This window comes from Anser anser (genome assembly GCF_964211835.1).
Source record: "Anser anser genome assembly, chromosome: Z".
NCBI lineage: Eukaryota > Metazoa > Chordata > Aves > Anseriformes > Anatidae > Anser > Anser anser.
In genome coordinates, this window is record NC_139723.1 from 12,711,492 (window position 1) to 12,727,256 (window position 15,765).

Sequence of the window (15,765 nt, forward strand, 5' to 3'; positions counted from 1 at the left end):
TACTTCTGAAAAACAAGCCTTAATCTCCCTGTGTCTCTGTTTCTTATTTGAGCATTTGTAATCCACATGGACACTGTGACAATGTGCTTATAGGAACTGTCCTATAAAACAATATGCTCTGATAGAAATGTGTGGTTGAACAGATGAGAAATTCAGACAGTTTTAGACAACTTGCATTGTACAAAGGGAAAATGGAGTCTGACCTTGCATAGATTTATCTAAATCAAAAGTTGCTTTATATAGCAAAAGTTACCTATTATTTTTGCTATTTTTCTGTAGGGTTTGAGTGTGTTTTTTGGGGGGGAGGGGATTTTTATTTTTATTTCTTTGCTATATACTTATTCATTCTGCTAACTTCTGTAATAGCTTTTTTTTTTTTTTTTAATTATTGAGGTGATGAATAAACAATATAGGAAAGATCTTTTTAACCAATTCAGTTATTAATATCACATAAGAAGAACCATCTGGGAATCTAATATCTTCTTTAATCATTCAAGCGAAGAAGAGGATTCCTTTGATCTAAGTGTCTGTAACAAGCATAGTGGTCACTCCTAGCTGATGTGTCTTTGTTCAGTCATACCTTTACAAGATAAAATGTAGATATCTTTTCTCAGAAACCCTTTGAAATAAATGGGATGACTTCATTTTTATTTAATGAGCTCAATAGCAGTCATAAATTTCTGCCAAAATATGGACACAGTCTCCACACCATGTTTCTTGAGTATTATCTAGACTTTTGCTACCCATTTCAGTGAATTCATAATTTCTAATGTTTAATTCTACAGTATATAAAATGGAATAGTGATGGTGAAATGTGGCGTTGGTTTGCCATTTTGCTACTGATTGCATGTATTGCATGTATGCAGCTGTGTAATTTAATCTGCTGCTCATCTTCTGAAAGTACTTGTTTACACTTTTTATGTGTTTTGCAAATACAGTAAATCAGCTATTTATAAGACCTATGTCTTCTTTAAGAAATAGCTGATTATTAGTATTCCCTATCTAATATTCTTTATGCTAGAGTATTTGACATAACATGGTCTTATTTGTTGGTGAGGGTGTAATTTTGTTACAGGGTATAACACGTACTGATGCTTTTCTTGAGGCTGGGCACTAGAGTATTCTTGCCATGCGTTTAGGCAGCACAGAAAATTTCCATGGCATGAGGCGATGTACACAACTCATTTGACATCCAGTCTGAGATCTAAATGCACTGCATAAGAAGTATTGACAATAATGGAAAGAGTTTATAGCCAATGCAAAATATTACATGTCATTAGATTCCGGAGTATGGAATACGCTGTTTCAAATATCTTAGATTCTGTTTTCCTCTGGGAATATTAGTTCTAACGTTACTCGTATGATGTATATTGTATGCTTAAACATCATAATTTTGGGGGATACTTATAAATTTTCATATAAAAAAAAATAAATCTCTGGATGAATTCTTTCAAAATCAGTAGAGCTACATCCGGAATGAATGTTATTTACTTTTGTAGTGGTTTCAATATCAGAAACAAAAGTTGTTTTGGGACGAGAGCTGGATTATAGACTTCAAATGCATCAACCAAGGTCAGTAACTTGTCATTTTGTTATTATTATCAGTTTCATTAATAATTTTAAGAAATAATCTAAATCATAATTACATCATGTTTTAATGGTCTTGCAAAGGATGTACAAATTTGTGAAAGACATATCCTAAGATTCATTCCTGTAAGTTCTCTGAGCTGATTACTGGCATTTTTCTTTACTGAAACCTTAGTTATCTAAGCTATTTTAGTTTCTTTGTTATTTACGGTGATTTGTCAATTTAAAAAGACAGACTTATCCCAAAATAAACAGATAACCTCTGGACTTGGATAAAATAAATTATACTTGCTTCAGTGGATACATGGATTTGTATAATTAGCCTCACTAGTTTGCTCTGTATTTGCACAAATAAAATTAAAGATCTTCATTTTTCTCAGTGAATACTGAGAACTCTGACACACTTGTTGCGAAAAGTAATTCATTGAGACCTGAGGTGGTTTGTTTTGTTTTGTTTTTCATTTTACCTTCAGGATATAAAGTAAATTTTAAATTTGTTGTAACTAAACATGTTAAGAATAAAATCAGATGTTGTTTATCTTTTACTATGCTGCACTTAAAATAAATATAGATTATACAATTCACTTAGCTGTTCAGTGTTTTAGCACTGAGGAGGAGAGCACTGCCTAGACCCTCAGGGAGGAGGAAAGCAGTGCCTAGACCCTCAGAAGAGGTAAATCTGTAGTTTGCTGAAGTTGGTAGGTCTGTACATACTCTCTTGTTTTCTGTCTCTACAGGGAATTGCTAGAAAGATATCAGCTTTAGCTGTGTTGTGTCATCATGCTGCTAGTAGAAATATCAAAACATTATTGTGCTAATGTAGTAGAGATACCTTCAGCCTTGGACTTGAACATTAATTTCTGTGTAGTTTTAATATGATATCTTTGTTGCAGTCAAGAACAGACTTTGGCTTAGAAATTAATTTGAGTACATAACATGGATTTCGATACAGTTTTGTAAAAATGGAAGTAGAACTTTCAAGGACAAGTGTCTTTCGATACGTAAAAAAGGAACATGAGTAGATTTCCAGCTGTTAGTCGATTATAAGAGGTCATAAACACCACAAAGGAGGAGAAACAATAGAAAGAAACTAAGGGAAATGAGAGACATGATTAAAAAATAGTGCTTGGCAATTAATTTTAAAAATCCAAGATGAAAAACTTTTTTTTTTTTTTTAATTGGGGAATAATCTGCAAAACAACAATATTCACAGAATCATAGAATCACAGAATCGTCTAGGTTGGAAGAGGCCTCCAAGATCAGCTAGTCCAACCTATGACCTAATGCTAACAATTCCTCCACTAAACCATATCACTAATCTCTACATCTAAACATCTTTTAAATACCTCCTTGTTTAAGACCTAGTTAGGAAAATAACTAACAACTTAGAGTAATGAACACTGATAATGTGAAGAGACTTTGAAATAGACCGTATATCTCCTCCAAACAGAGTTACCCAGCCATAGCCACAGTGGCCTGAAATGTACAGTTATTTAGATGGAAATACATAGCAGTGTTGCAGCCAGGGTATGTAGCCTGTGCTGTGAAAAATTACTCCTCTTCAGGTCCATTGCACCTATATATATATTATCAGAGTTATTGCAGGGATCTCTAATATATTTTTAAGTGGAATGCCATAGAAAGACTCCAAATGTCAACGCAGTTTTGAACTGCATGTGGATAATACTGTGGTGTGGGAACATGACAGTCCTGATGCTGAACTTCCTCAGCAGTACTTTATTGCATACTGATGATACCAGGGAGAGTTGGGAGATTTTGTCAATGCTGAGAGTAATTGGCCAGACCTGGTGGAGATGGTGAAATGATATGTAATTCATTAAATCTTCTTTGAAATACATTTTGTTACCTTGAGCTGGTCAACAGATTTAAAAAAAATAAATAAAGAAAATGTTGAGATTACCGATTTGTTCATCTAACTGTATTATTGCTCTTCACTGACTTCCTTCTGGTGTCAGAATCACTTCCCACACCCCTGTACTTTACAGTCCTCTAGGAGCTCCAAATAGACTTGTTAAAATCTGGCACAGAGCTTGCTCTGCTTCCCTGGGTTTTGTTCTCTACATCTCCATAACAGCAAGGGCTGATAGCACTGAAAGCAGAGAAACTTGCATAGAATCCTGAGGTTTGGTTGGAAAGATCTCTGGCAGTGCATCACCTCTGGAGGTGTTTTGACTTTTTATGCAGTAGTCACATTCTGAAAAAAAATGATTTTCTGTCTTACGCATTAACAAGACCAGTTCTGAATGCAAATATTTGGAAATTTCCTTATATTTATCTGCCTCTGGAGTCCCTACCTTGGTAATAATATTCATCTTCAGCTGCCTTTACTAATCCCACATCTCATTTAGATTCCATAGCAGGGGCAGCAACAGGGAGCATGATGAGTGCTCCCCCAGCACCTAGTGAATCCAATACCAGCTCTATCACTGCTCTGAGCTCCTGCACAGCAGTTGCTAATGCGTCCAAGAAACAGTACTTCACCCAGACTGGGAGATAGTAAGTCAACATATTACTCATTTTCTGCAATATCTATTATCCTATTGTTTCACCATGCTTTCTGGTTCATGCAACTTTGCTGTCAACAGGTATTCCAAAAAAGCTTGTGCTTCTCTTGTTACGTGAAATTCAGAAAGCTAATATCATCATTTGACCTCTGTACTGCTTACTGGCTGTAGAAAGCGTAACTTGATGGGTTTTGTTTTTATTATCATTTCTCCTTTTCTTTTTTGGACTTGTTATGTGGGTATGACTGCATAATGTGTCTTGCACATTAATGAATGATGTTAATGAATGATGGCTACTGTTAAAATATATTTGGAATCAAGGTTTTGATGCAGCCCTTTTTCTAAAATGGAGGTAGAGCACAGCTAGTTTATATGAACTGAAGTTTGCCAGTGCATTTATATGGTGGGTATCAGTTAAGTTCCTGCATACATCTGCAGTGGATTCTTATAAGGAAAAATTGTTTTGGTATCTGTCAAGCTCAGATGCTTCATTGTGGAGAATGCTTCATCCCATGAGAGCAGAAGGATGTTAAATAGCAATGGTGGATCTCCAAAACAGTAGACAGAGAAATAAAGGATAGCAGGGTTATTACTCTGACATTTCCTTTGCTGCTACTCTGTCATCCAGCTGCCTAGATTCTAGTACTCTCATGTTTCAAATGACATACACAGATCAAGGATGCTTGAATATAAGCACTAATGCCTCCCTTATCATGGAAGCAGAACCTTGTCATGCACTCAGACTCTGATTCACACCTGCATATGGACATGCTCAAATTCCCTGCTTCATCTCTAGACATATGAAGCTGCCCACTTTGGAAAAATATCCAGTCCATTTTCCTAGCCTTGTGAAGTTATGAAGTTGGCCTAAAACTCTCTGAACAGCATTTCATTCTGTTTCAGTGATGGTAGAACAGTGGCCATAAAGAAAATAATGAAGAAGGCATTCACCCTGACAAAATCCATACGTAAGGAAGTAAAGCAAGTAAGGTAAGAAGGGAAACCTGAGAACCATATGCTGTTTGATTTTTATACTAGTTCTTTAGAGGTTACAATCTGTCCAAAGGTTACTATAAATTCATATTCTTTCCTTCAAACTTTGATACTAGATCAAAATCTCTTTAGGACTGTTTTACTTTTCTTTGTATATTTCAATACAAAGCATTTGGCTTTCCCATTACTCTGCAAAAACTAGGAGGGACATCCACAAAAATTGTTCATGTACTGTGTTTTATGTTAATTTTTACAGGGAACTTGACCATCCCAATCTCTGCAAATTCATTGGTGGTTGTATAGAAGTGCCCAATGTTGCCATAGTGACAGAATACTGCCCCAAAGGCAGCCTAAGTGATGTTCTGCTCAATGAAGACATCCCATTGAACTGGGGATTCAGGTAAAAATAAATAAATAAATAAACAAATAAATAAATAAATTGAAAACCTAAAAGATGCGAACTATGCTGATAGATGCTATGTGCTGTTTGGGACAATATTCTAATTGTAAATGAAGTACTTGGAGAGATAGACCTACACTGTAATGTGGTGAGAATAAAGAAAAAAGAGTGAATTCAAATATCTAACCTAACATGTCTTCTGGATTTTTGAGCAATCATACATTGAGTGCTGGTCATGCTAAGCCAATGACTTTTCGACCCACCCCTGTTTATTCTGTGAAACTGTTCTCAACCCCCCCTTTCCATTCATCCTTTTCCCAAATATCTTGGGCATCTGCAATTAATTAAAAAGCCCTGTAAAGGCACGTAAGTGAAATGATTAACATACCTCCAAATGCTTTATTTTATTTACCGATACAGAAAATGAGCACAGCATCCTAATGAAACTTCCACAAAGGCACTTCTATCATTTTTTTGAGAATAACCTTTTTGGCATGCTCTTTATACTTCTGCCTATTGTTTGCCTTCAGCAAAGAAAAAGAGTATAAGGGAGGAAACCCTCCAAAAAAGTGAGAAAGTTAATAAAAATGTGTTTCTTTTGTAAACATTTGAAAAGAAGTTGCAAGAATACAAACATACTGGGAAGTTCTAGAAGTTCTAGAGTAAACTGAACTGTCTTAATAAAGGCTGAAGGCTGTGAATCCAGACAATTGAGAGTTGAGGGCTTTCAGCCACCCACTTCAAGTGTTCTGAAAAACAGCCGTGCAGTGACAGATTTCAGAGCTATTTCAGTCATGAGGAGCCTTTCATGAGGAGCCTTTTGGTCAGCTTCAGTAGGCTTTGTATCCACTCTTGAGTGAAGATCTGGCATAGTGGAAATGCTAGCTCATTGGGTTTTGTCTTTCAGGTTTTCTTTTGCTACTGACATTGCCCAAGGAATGGCCTATCTTCACCACCACAAAATTTATCATGGACGGTTGAAGTCTAATAACTGTGTGATAGATGACCGATGGGTTTGTAAAATTGCAGGTAAAGAGAAGATAAATGAAATTTCAAAACTGCCCGGATAACCTACTAATGCATGTAGATTTCACACTGAACACTGTTCACAAGCACGTTCATGATGATGTGAAGTTTTGGTGGAAGTGCTGACTTTAACAGCCTTCACTAAAAGTTCCCTGTGTTGATGCAAACTTCATGTTACATTATCATGTCAAGTCTCTCCTGTAACGTGTTACTGATGCACACATCAGATCCCTTAAATGTTGGAGTCTATCAACAACAGTCTGAGCAGAAACTCTGTCTCATTCTCAGTTTTGATGCAGAGAGAAAACCTTAACCATGGTCTTCACTGTGAAGATATGGAATAATGCTGATTGGTGAACACAAGATGGTTTATGGAGAGAAGCAGACTCGACGCAGAGCTTTGCAGTCCTGTAAACAAAACTGAATTTTATTCTCCCACATATGGAGCTTCAGATCTGTCCTGCTCCTGGTACAGGAGGGCAGTCTATGGGGGCACAAAAACCAGTGGAGAATGTGTTTTATTCTACAGCTGCCAAAGGGAATGGAAGCAATGTTCATCTCTCCTACTCACTTCCCAAACTAGTTATTACACTCTATAACCTGCAGCTATCTTAAAAACAACAGCAACTGATTTATCTTTCAAAGGTTCATCCTAAGAGTACAGTCCCTACACAAGGCCATGGCTGCTTCTCTACCTCCGTTATTATCCTTCTGCCTGCAGGAATATTTGCTTTGCTCCTTTCCTGAGGAAAAACATAAAAAATGGAGATAGCTAGACTACATCAACTGCATCATATTAGCACTGCTTCTCTGAATTAGATGAGGTCCGTGTGAGATTGTTGAGAAGTTAACTGGTAACACTGTAGAGAATTTGAATACTCTTGGCTTATTGAGATTTCATAATGCAAAACAAACCTCACAAATAACTGATATGGTGATTAATAGAAAAACTCCAATAAGCACCAATATAAAGAATGAAGTTTTAGGACCGTCTTAATTAGAGGTCACTCCATAAAAGAGCCAGAGATCTTCATCCTGCCCACCCTACACTCAGCAGACAGCTGAGTCTAAGAAAACAGATGTCAGGTTTTTTTTTTCTCCTCTACAATGCAGTCAGCTGTTGAGAGCCTCTTCTGTGTTAAGCTGAAAGTGTAGCTGCTACGTTTATCTGCCTTTGTTCTCAAGCTAGTGGTGTGAAAGTAAAGCTCACCATCTGATTTCTAGTAGCTTTAGTCTGTCTAACTTGTAATTACTCTAACAACCTGCCACAGATGAGGATCGGGGGATGAGTAGAACAGAAAACTACATTTGCATACTAAGTCTTGCACTGAAGGGAGCCTACTGTGTCTGAATGTAGTTTTATGAAATCATAGAATAATTCTGCTTGGAAGGGGCCATTTAGTTTAACTGTCCTACTCAAAAGGCTGTTAAACAATCTCATCTGCTGTCCAGATCTTACATTTGTTTTAGAGACAAAAGGTCACCAGGCACGCATCATTTTGAGATAGAGATGAGTATTTCAAAGAGGGAAAAATAATTCCTTTGTCAAGTTGTGTCACTATATACCAATTCATGTGTGTTCAGAGAAATGCTGAACAGTTTTATTTCTTGTTTTCTTCCATGTAAGATTATGGTTTGCAGTCATACAGAAGAGAAGATTCTCCTGAAGGGTCAAGCTCATACCAGCAGCACTTTATACAGGTTTACATAGCTCCTGAAATCCATTCCCTTTCAGACTTTGAACCCAATTCTATGACAGACGTCTACAGGTAATTTCCTGTTTCTCTCACTTAATAATCCAATCTCAAGTCAAATATTCTTTCATCACTATTAGTCTCAGTGTAATTCTGTGGTCATCCCAGGGGTATGTTTGATTGCATTTTAAAAAGGTTTTTCAATAATGGCAATATTAAAAAGAGTTAATGGCATCAATTTTCCAGGAGTCATAATATATTTATGCATTCCATCATTCTATAATTTGTGTAAACACTTGCTGCATGCACACAGTGACAAAGTTTTGTTCACAGAGAACAATTAGAGTTAGGAAGAGGAATGAATGTACAAGTGAATTGGTCAATCCCTCTCCTTCTGAAAATCTTTGTGGGAGATCATTGTGATCACTTACTTGGCTATCGAGTTTTGCCTTGCCAGTGATGGAAGGCTAAACTGTCAGCTAAACAAGCTATTGCAAAGTGATCTCCTATAAAGGAGATCCAACCAATTTTCAGATAAAAAGGATTACTAGTGAAATTTCAGAGAATAGTAATCTAATAAAAAAGGTATCGTACTGCGTTTAAAAAAAAAATCATCAATATTTTTTCCTTTTCCCACATATTTTCTCTATTAAGCATCAATGTGTTCTTTGTCTGTGCTGTTTCATAACAGTGATACTTCCTCTGTGCTTATTTCCAGTAGTTAGGTAAAAGCAGTTCAAAGGAGAAGTTGTAGGACAGATGGGACTACAAAATTTTTGTTCCCCCCCCCTTTTTTTTTCCCTTTTCCCAGTACAGCAGATTGGCAACTCTGCAAAATCTGGCAAATTTAGTAGCTAGCAGAACATAAACTACTGGAATTCAAATAAAGATTGAAATGCAGATTGAGTAGACAAGGGCATAGTTATTAGCACTGTTTATTAACAACATTTACCAAAGGGTAGATATTACCGTCTTTTATCAAAAAGTCTGAGTCCTACACTGGGCCACAATAAATGCTTATGGCCTCAAGTGACTGTTGCAGGGCTTTTAGTGAAAATTTAGTTCCAGAAGCAGAAAATGTTGTTTAAATCTTCCTTTTTTTTTTTTTTTCAATTAGGATACATTAAAAATTAGGTAGTGTGAAGATGTGATTTTGTATATAAACACAAGATTTACTGGATTCATGTATGTTGTTCCCTGATGTGCATATACAATAATGATACCTGCTAGGACATTATTATTTTAATCTATTCTATCAGGTCAGATTATGTAAATAAGAATTTGAGGTCTCTGTAGTTTTTTTTGTTTGTTTGTTTGTTTTTTTAATCTATGTGTGGTCCAAATATGCCATTTTAATTTGCTTCAAAAAAGCAGTTTGTCACTATGTTGATATATTTGGCCATTGTCGTTCTGTCCTGTGGAGGTCCTTTCTTTTCAGTATTGACTGGTCTTCAGAAGTACTGTGCTCCAACTAAGCAGTAATTTTAAAGTTATCTTATGCATTGCAATTTATCATTGCTCCACATTCAGGAAGCATTCTATTTTTCAGGAAATGTTATTTCCTTGCAGCTTGCCCGGTTTACTCTTTGCCCATATTCAGATTAGATGACATTATTTGACTTTGCAGACAACCTGGTCTCCGGAAACCATTTCTTGCCAAGGACTCCTCTTAAAATAGTGTTAACAGCTGATTTTCTCATATCGTAGGTGAATACACAGTGAACTTTTGACAGGTTTAGTGAATGCTTTCTGAACCTATCTTGCTGTCAGTTCTTGTGTCTGAAAAGTCCAGGTCTCTTTTTGCTGTACTGCAGATAATCCTTGCTTGGTAAAAAAGAAAATGACAAAAAGAGATGAAATATAAAGTCAGGGAAGAAAGATGAAGAAAAAGAGACTGAAGAAAAAGTATCCTGTAGTATTAACAGGTTTTTCTATTTAACTGAGTTAGTCTTCAAACTCTGCATTTTTATCAGTTTATGTTCATTGATACAAGCAAGTGGTAAGCCTTCCTGATAAATGTGTGGGATCACCAGCTGGGAAGTAGTGACCTAGTCTTGAAATCCTCAGTGTCAAAAATTACTGTGCAAAAATTCCGTTAACATTCCTGAAGATATGGCCCAAATAAAGAAAGAGCAAAGACTGCAGGTTTTGTAATTTTGTGTGCTTTTACAGATGAATCATATGCTTTTAAAGTTCTCCAGGGAATGTGTTGGTCAGATGGGAAAGTTAAAATGGAAATGAGAACAGGAACATGAAAGAACCTCCTAATCAAGCTGAAGAGGCTGTTTCCAGTCACAGTTTCTCCTAGATTGGCTTCTCTTGATTTGTAATGGTTATGTGAATCTCACTTTCCGCTCTGTTAGGACCTTTCTTGAACACTGCTGCTAAAGATGAATGAAATCAATACTGCTTTCTTGGAGTTACCATCATTTAATCATTCTCCATGAAAAATCTGAGCTTTGCTGTCTCACCAGGACTGGTAATCCTTTCTGCTACCAAATCACCCCCCAAAAGAACATAAAAATCTCATCAGATTAATTCTACATTATTCAGTATGGTTTATACACACTATTCTGTTTGGTAGTGGTGTCCTACCAGTAGTACAGAAGATAGATAGCCATACTCATTGTATGGCTAGGATGCCATGCTGAGCAGAGCAACCATTAGCAGTACAACAGATCGCAAAGCGGTTTTCCCCATAAGAATAAATGTATTCAGGAAAAGATGCATATAGTGTGTTATTTGTTACGCAGTTTGAATATACAGAAAGGCAAGAACAGCTTTATCAGTATTGCTGGCTGGAGGAGTTGTTGGCTTCTCAGAGATCACTGTTCCAAAAGATCTCTTGTGAGTTCAGCAACAAGACTGAACACAAAGTCGTTAATCCATTTTTTCCATTCTTCACCCTTGATGAATGTGTTTAACCTTGGTTCATCTAAGGAAGATGTCAATGATGAAAATATCATTCAGAAAGAAGCAGAAAAAATTCGTTCTGTATGCAATCTGCTCTGCACACTGTGTCTCATCATTAACTTTACGGAGATTTTCCAGAACAGTGATCTATGCTGAAAAAGGGACCACTCTTCTTGATGATGATTCTGATGAACCTGCTCCTGCCCATTGATTAGAGCACAGACCTGTTCTGTATGTTTAATAGGTGGGTGTCATGTAGTCCCTGCACATATCCCTTCTGGATTCTATTAAATTCCAAAGAAAATTGCTTTGCTGTCCATCAAACTCAAATGCTTCATCTCTCAGAATGGTAACTGTGCAAGTAGGTTACTGTTAAATTATCAGTGACATATCTCCAAAAACACAGAGAAGTAACAGCAGAAAAGTTGCCATCCTCTCTTTTGGGATACTGAGCTTTCAGTTATAAAGTGGGGAAGAATGGGAAATCCCCAAAAGTTAAAATCACTGTCTCCATCAGCTGTTACTTCATTAAGATTTTGGTTTCCTTTTATTCTGCAGTTATGCCATCATTTTACTAGAAATTGCCACAAGAAGTGACCCTATGCCAGTAAGTAAAAGTGAACTTTGAAGTCTGCCTGGTAATTTTAATTCTGTTTCTGCTGAAGATACAAATCAAATGTACCTGTACCTTTTTTTTGTGTTTGTTTAAGCACCCATTTTCCTCTTGATTTTTCGGTGCAAATTCAGTTCAAATGGAACATGCAACTAGGGCTTCCACATAAACCTAACAGTCTCCCCTTCAGGACTTTAGAGAAGAGTGTATGAAGAAAATAATTGTACTTCCAAAATTGCTTTTGTGTCAGCTCTCTGACATTAAATGTGAGGACAAAGGTATGCCTTAGCATCTTTCTTTTGTATGCAGTTGTTCCTTGCCCTTCCTGCCATCCATAGACACTTTCAGTGGAGTATTGCACTGGTAAGAATATCTTAAAAGAGCACCTGACCTCTTTGTAAGGAAAATGTCTTGTTTGCATGTCTCATGATCAGTGCTAAGTGGCAAACAAAAACATGCACCTTGAAAGTGAGACCAGAGGTTCTGAATACGTAACAACGTACTGTCTGAAATAATTTGCACAACAATAGTTCTAAAAACTAAAACTCAAAACTGACATTCTTCCACTTCAAAGGTTTTGTGACAACAGACCAACAAAGGTCTTGTTGATTCTCAAAAGTCACCAAATGTCTTGCCAGGTATTAATTTTTAGTTTACCTGGTGCAAATACTGAGACTGAACCCTTCCAGCTATGAAAAAGCTTATAAACAAGGCTGCTCAGATTAGAGTGAACTTTATATATGTGTATATATATGTAATTATTATTATTGTTATTTTCTTTCTCTCTGTCCTCTTATTTAAAAACAGAAGTGATCTTCTGCTGATGGGAAGTTGTCATAAAAGTAATGATGATCACAGTAATGTATTGTCAAAAGGATATGTAAAAACATGCCACCTTTTCAACTTTGTTTAATCCCTTTTTCTCTAGAAAGATGATGTGCATTCAGCTGAATATTCTTGGTGTCCACCTTTGGCAGAATTAATTTCAGGGAAGGCTGAGAATTCTTGCCCATGTCCCACAGATTACATAGAGGTGAGATATAATATTACATACAAAAATTCTTTATTGAAGTAGACTTAAGAAATGTGACTGAACTTTCATGGCAATGAATGTAAGCAACTCAGAAATCAAGAAGCACATCTCAAACAAAGCACCATGAAATTTCTTTAATATCCTTTTTTTAAAAAAAAAAAAAAAAGTCAATTTGTCCCCTCAAATTTTCAGTGTAATAATCTTTTTTTTTTTTCTTAGTATTCAGTCATGATTTGTGTGCAATTTCAGTTTATTTTACGTGTTGGTTCCATGCATAATTTATATTAGTTATATCTGTTTAGCTTACAGATGAAGTGCATATGTTTCAGGCAAAGTATGAGTTCAATTTGATTCTCATGCAAAAGATCTATGTGTTTAGTAGCCTCAAAGTGACTAAAAAGAAACCTCACTCCATCTCTGTTCAATTAAATCTGAACAAAATTGTGGCATCCTTATTTCAGTTTAAGAGCTAAATAATTGATCTTCTGTGGCTTGTAGCAACCAAAATGTATCAAGCTTCTCATAAGCAGTATTGGATTTCAGTGGGAAGTTAATGTTTTAAAGATGTATTTTAGTTTTTAAATGCTTGTGAATATTTTGTACAGACAAGTCTTCATGTGACTCCAATTGCATAATAACTTAAAACGCAAGACAAGAGCTTAAGCAGAGTTTGGCAGGACTAATGTGAACATCTACTTCATGATTTCCCCTAGGTGAATTTTCATGAACTTAAATTCTTCATTCAATTATACAGTATAGATCTGTATAGTTCAGGAGACCTCAGTATAGTCCTACTATTTTTCACTGGCTGTAGATAGGGCTTCACACACAGTTTTAGCACTGAGAAAAAAATATTAATTGGAAATACCACCTGTGCATGAAATGACAAAAGGCTGTTTGTTTCTCTCATTCTCTTTCTGTGTCACAGCTAATCAGAAAGTGCAGAAAAAATAATCCAGTCCAAAGGCCTACGTTTGAACAAGTCAAGAAAATGTTATACAAGATGAATCCTAATAAAGTTAGCCCTGTCGACATGATGATGACTCTGGTAATTTTAGATTTTTAATCCAGTTCAAATTAATCTGGCCTTCACCTCTCTACTTCTGGTTTTGTTTGGTGTGGGGTTTTGTGTATGTGTTCTTTTTTTGTTTTGTTTTTTTTTTGTTTGATCTCATTTATATTTGATAAGAACACTCAGTCATTCACTCACCTCCAGCAGATTAATTGTAATTTAAACTGAAAAAAAAAAAAAAAAAAAAAAAGAAGCTGCAGTTCTGTTGAGGCCCATTTTTCCTTCTCATCCCATTTCTGTCAGTTCTTGAATTTTTCAACTTCTTTACAGGGGAACACTTTTGTTTCTTCATTCAAAAGCCATTGTTTTTTTTATGCACTTTCAAGAAATTACAGCCTCCCCTGTGGCTAGGGGCTGGTTTTACAGAGCTGGGGATATAGAATCCCTGCATACCACAAGTATGTTTACAGATGCATTTTGAGCATCTTAAGCCCACCAGGAGAAAAAAGAGACTCGTCTCCACAGCTTGTTGCCTCCCACAGAGCAAGGATGCAAAAAACATAGCGTAGCATAGCATAGCATAGCAGGAAAGTTTATGAAAGAGCTTTGTAAGATTTTGACAAAAGGTTGAGAATTACATTCTTCTTCGGTTTTGGTAACGTATTTTAATATGCATCCGTAGCTTGATCTCTGTATTGGATTTGTCCTCTAATTTTTACATAGACTCTGAAATCTCTAGGATTGATGTCCGCCCTCTTAGGTGTAAGCAACAATTTAAAATCTGGAATCATTAATTTACCTATGGAGAAATCTTGTGTTTGGATTTTTTAAGAAAAATTTAGTTATCTCAGACCTGGGCGTTTGCTTATCTAAATATTTTCAAAGCAATATCATTCAAATGCTTAAATCCTATCCAACTGTGCATCTGTTTCAGTAAATGGATTATTTTGTGCATTTCTCCATGTTATTTAGATGGAGAAATATAGCAAACACCTGGAGATACTGGTTTCTGAGAGAACTCAGGATTTAATGCATGAAAAACAGAAGACTGATCGTCTGTTGTATAGTAAGTTCTGTAGCAAAAAAGCTGGATATTCTTCTCAATAATATTTAATTTTAAATTTCTGATTACAAACAGACAAATGCCTTAATTATTTAAAAAATAATGTTTAGTTGGTGATTAATTGATGCATATGTTCCTTGCAAATTTGAAAAGATATTGAACTGCTTTTTATATTCCCCCCAGTAAAAGTCAATGCTCTAATATCGGGAGACTTTGACTGGATAATCTGCAATGCTCTGGCTTATTTTTATCCTGTTTAGCAGTCCTTCTGTATAGTTGTAAATATTGGGGAATTTTGGATTGATGTTACTTTTGATGGAAGCACATATTCTGGAATTCCTCAGGATAAAAGAAATGTGGAATAGGCATAACTCTTAGGAGAGGAAAAGGAAAAGGACATGAAAGTGCAAGATCAGAAATAATGAAGATCAAGAAAATCTAAGAGATAATAAACAAGCTTGGAATGTATAGATATTGATTTATCTTAGCTAAAAATCATGGGTCATCTGAAAAACCTGGATTTGTTATCAGTGAGATTTACTGTGAATTCTCACCTTACAAAAGAGTAGATTTTGTTGCTGGACTGTTTTCTCCTTAAAAATATTTCACCTTTATGAACATTGTTTTTATACCTTTAAACAAGCATGTTATGATTGCTGTGTTCTTTTATCCATGTCAAAATAGTAACAGTATGCTACCTTCTATAACAGGTATGTTGCCAAAGCAAGTAGCAGATGATCTCAGGCAGGGAAAACGTGCACAAGCTCAAAGTTACTTAAGTGCCACCATCTTTTTCAGGTAAATAAAAATGAAATATATTAATAGAAATGACTCCTGAAGAAACATCTAGGCTCTTAGCAGAGGTGAAGCTCCTAGCAGAGCACCAAATCTCTATCAAAACTGCCA

The 15,765-nt window shown here is 35.9% G+C and overlaps 1 protein-coding gene across 4 annotated transcripts in view; it reads left to right on the forward strand.

Moving 5' to 3' along the window:
• LOC310890106 (atrial natriuretic peptide receptor 1-like) overlaps nt 1–15,765 on the forward strand; it is a 40,533-nt gene that overhangs the window by 15,404 nt on the left and 9,364 nt on the right. For all 4 annotated transcript variants that reach the window (XM_083818672.1, XM_083818671.1, XM_083818673.1 and 1 more), the window contains 11 exons: nt 1,500–1,572; nt 3,957–4,104; nt 5,016–5,102; nt 5,362–5,505; nt 6,413–6,534; nt 8,159–8,300; nt 11,697–11,745; nt 12,680–12,784; nt 13,713–13,832; nt 14,769–14,862; nt 15,570–15,657. In XM_083818672.1, coding sequence (XP_083674798.1) covers nt 1,500–1,572; nt 3,957–4,104; nt 5,016–5,102; nt 5,362–5,505; nt 6,413–6,534; nt 8,159–8,300; nt 11,697–11,745; nt 12,680–12,784; nt 13,713–13,832; nt 14,769–14,862; nt 15,570–15,657 — 1,172 coding nt within the window. The remainder of the gene's footprint in view (nt 1–1,499; nt 1,573–3,956; nt 4,105–5,015; nt 5,103–5,361; nt 5,506–6,412; nt 6,535–8,158; nt 8,301–11,696; nt 11,746–12,679; nt 12,785–13,712; nt 13,833–14,768; nt 14,863–15,569; nt 15,658–15,765) is intronic.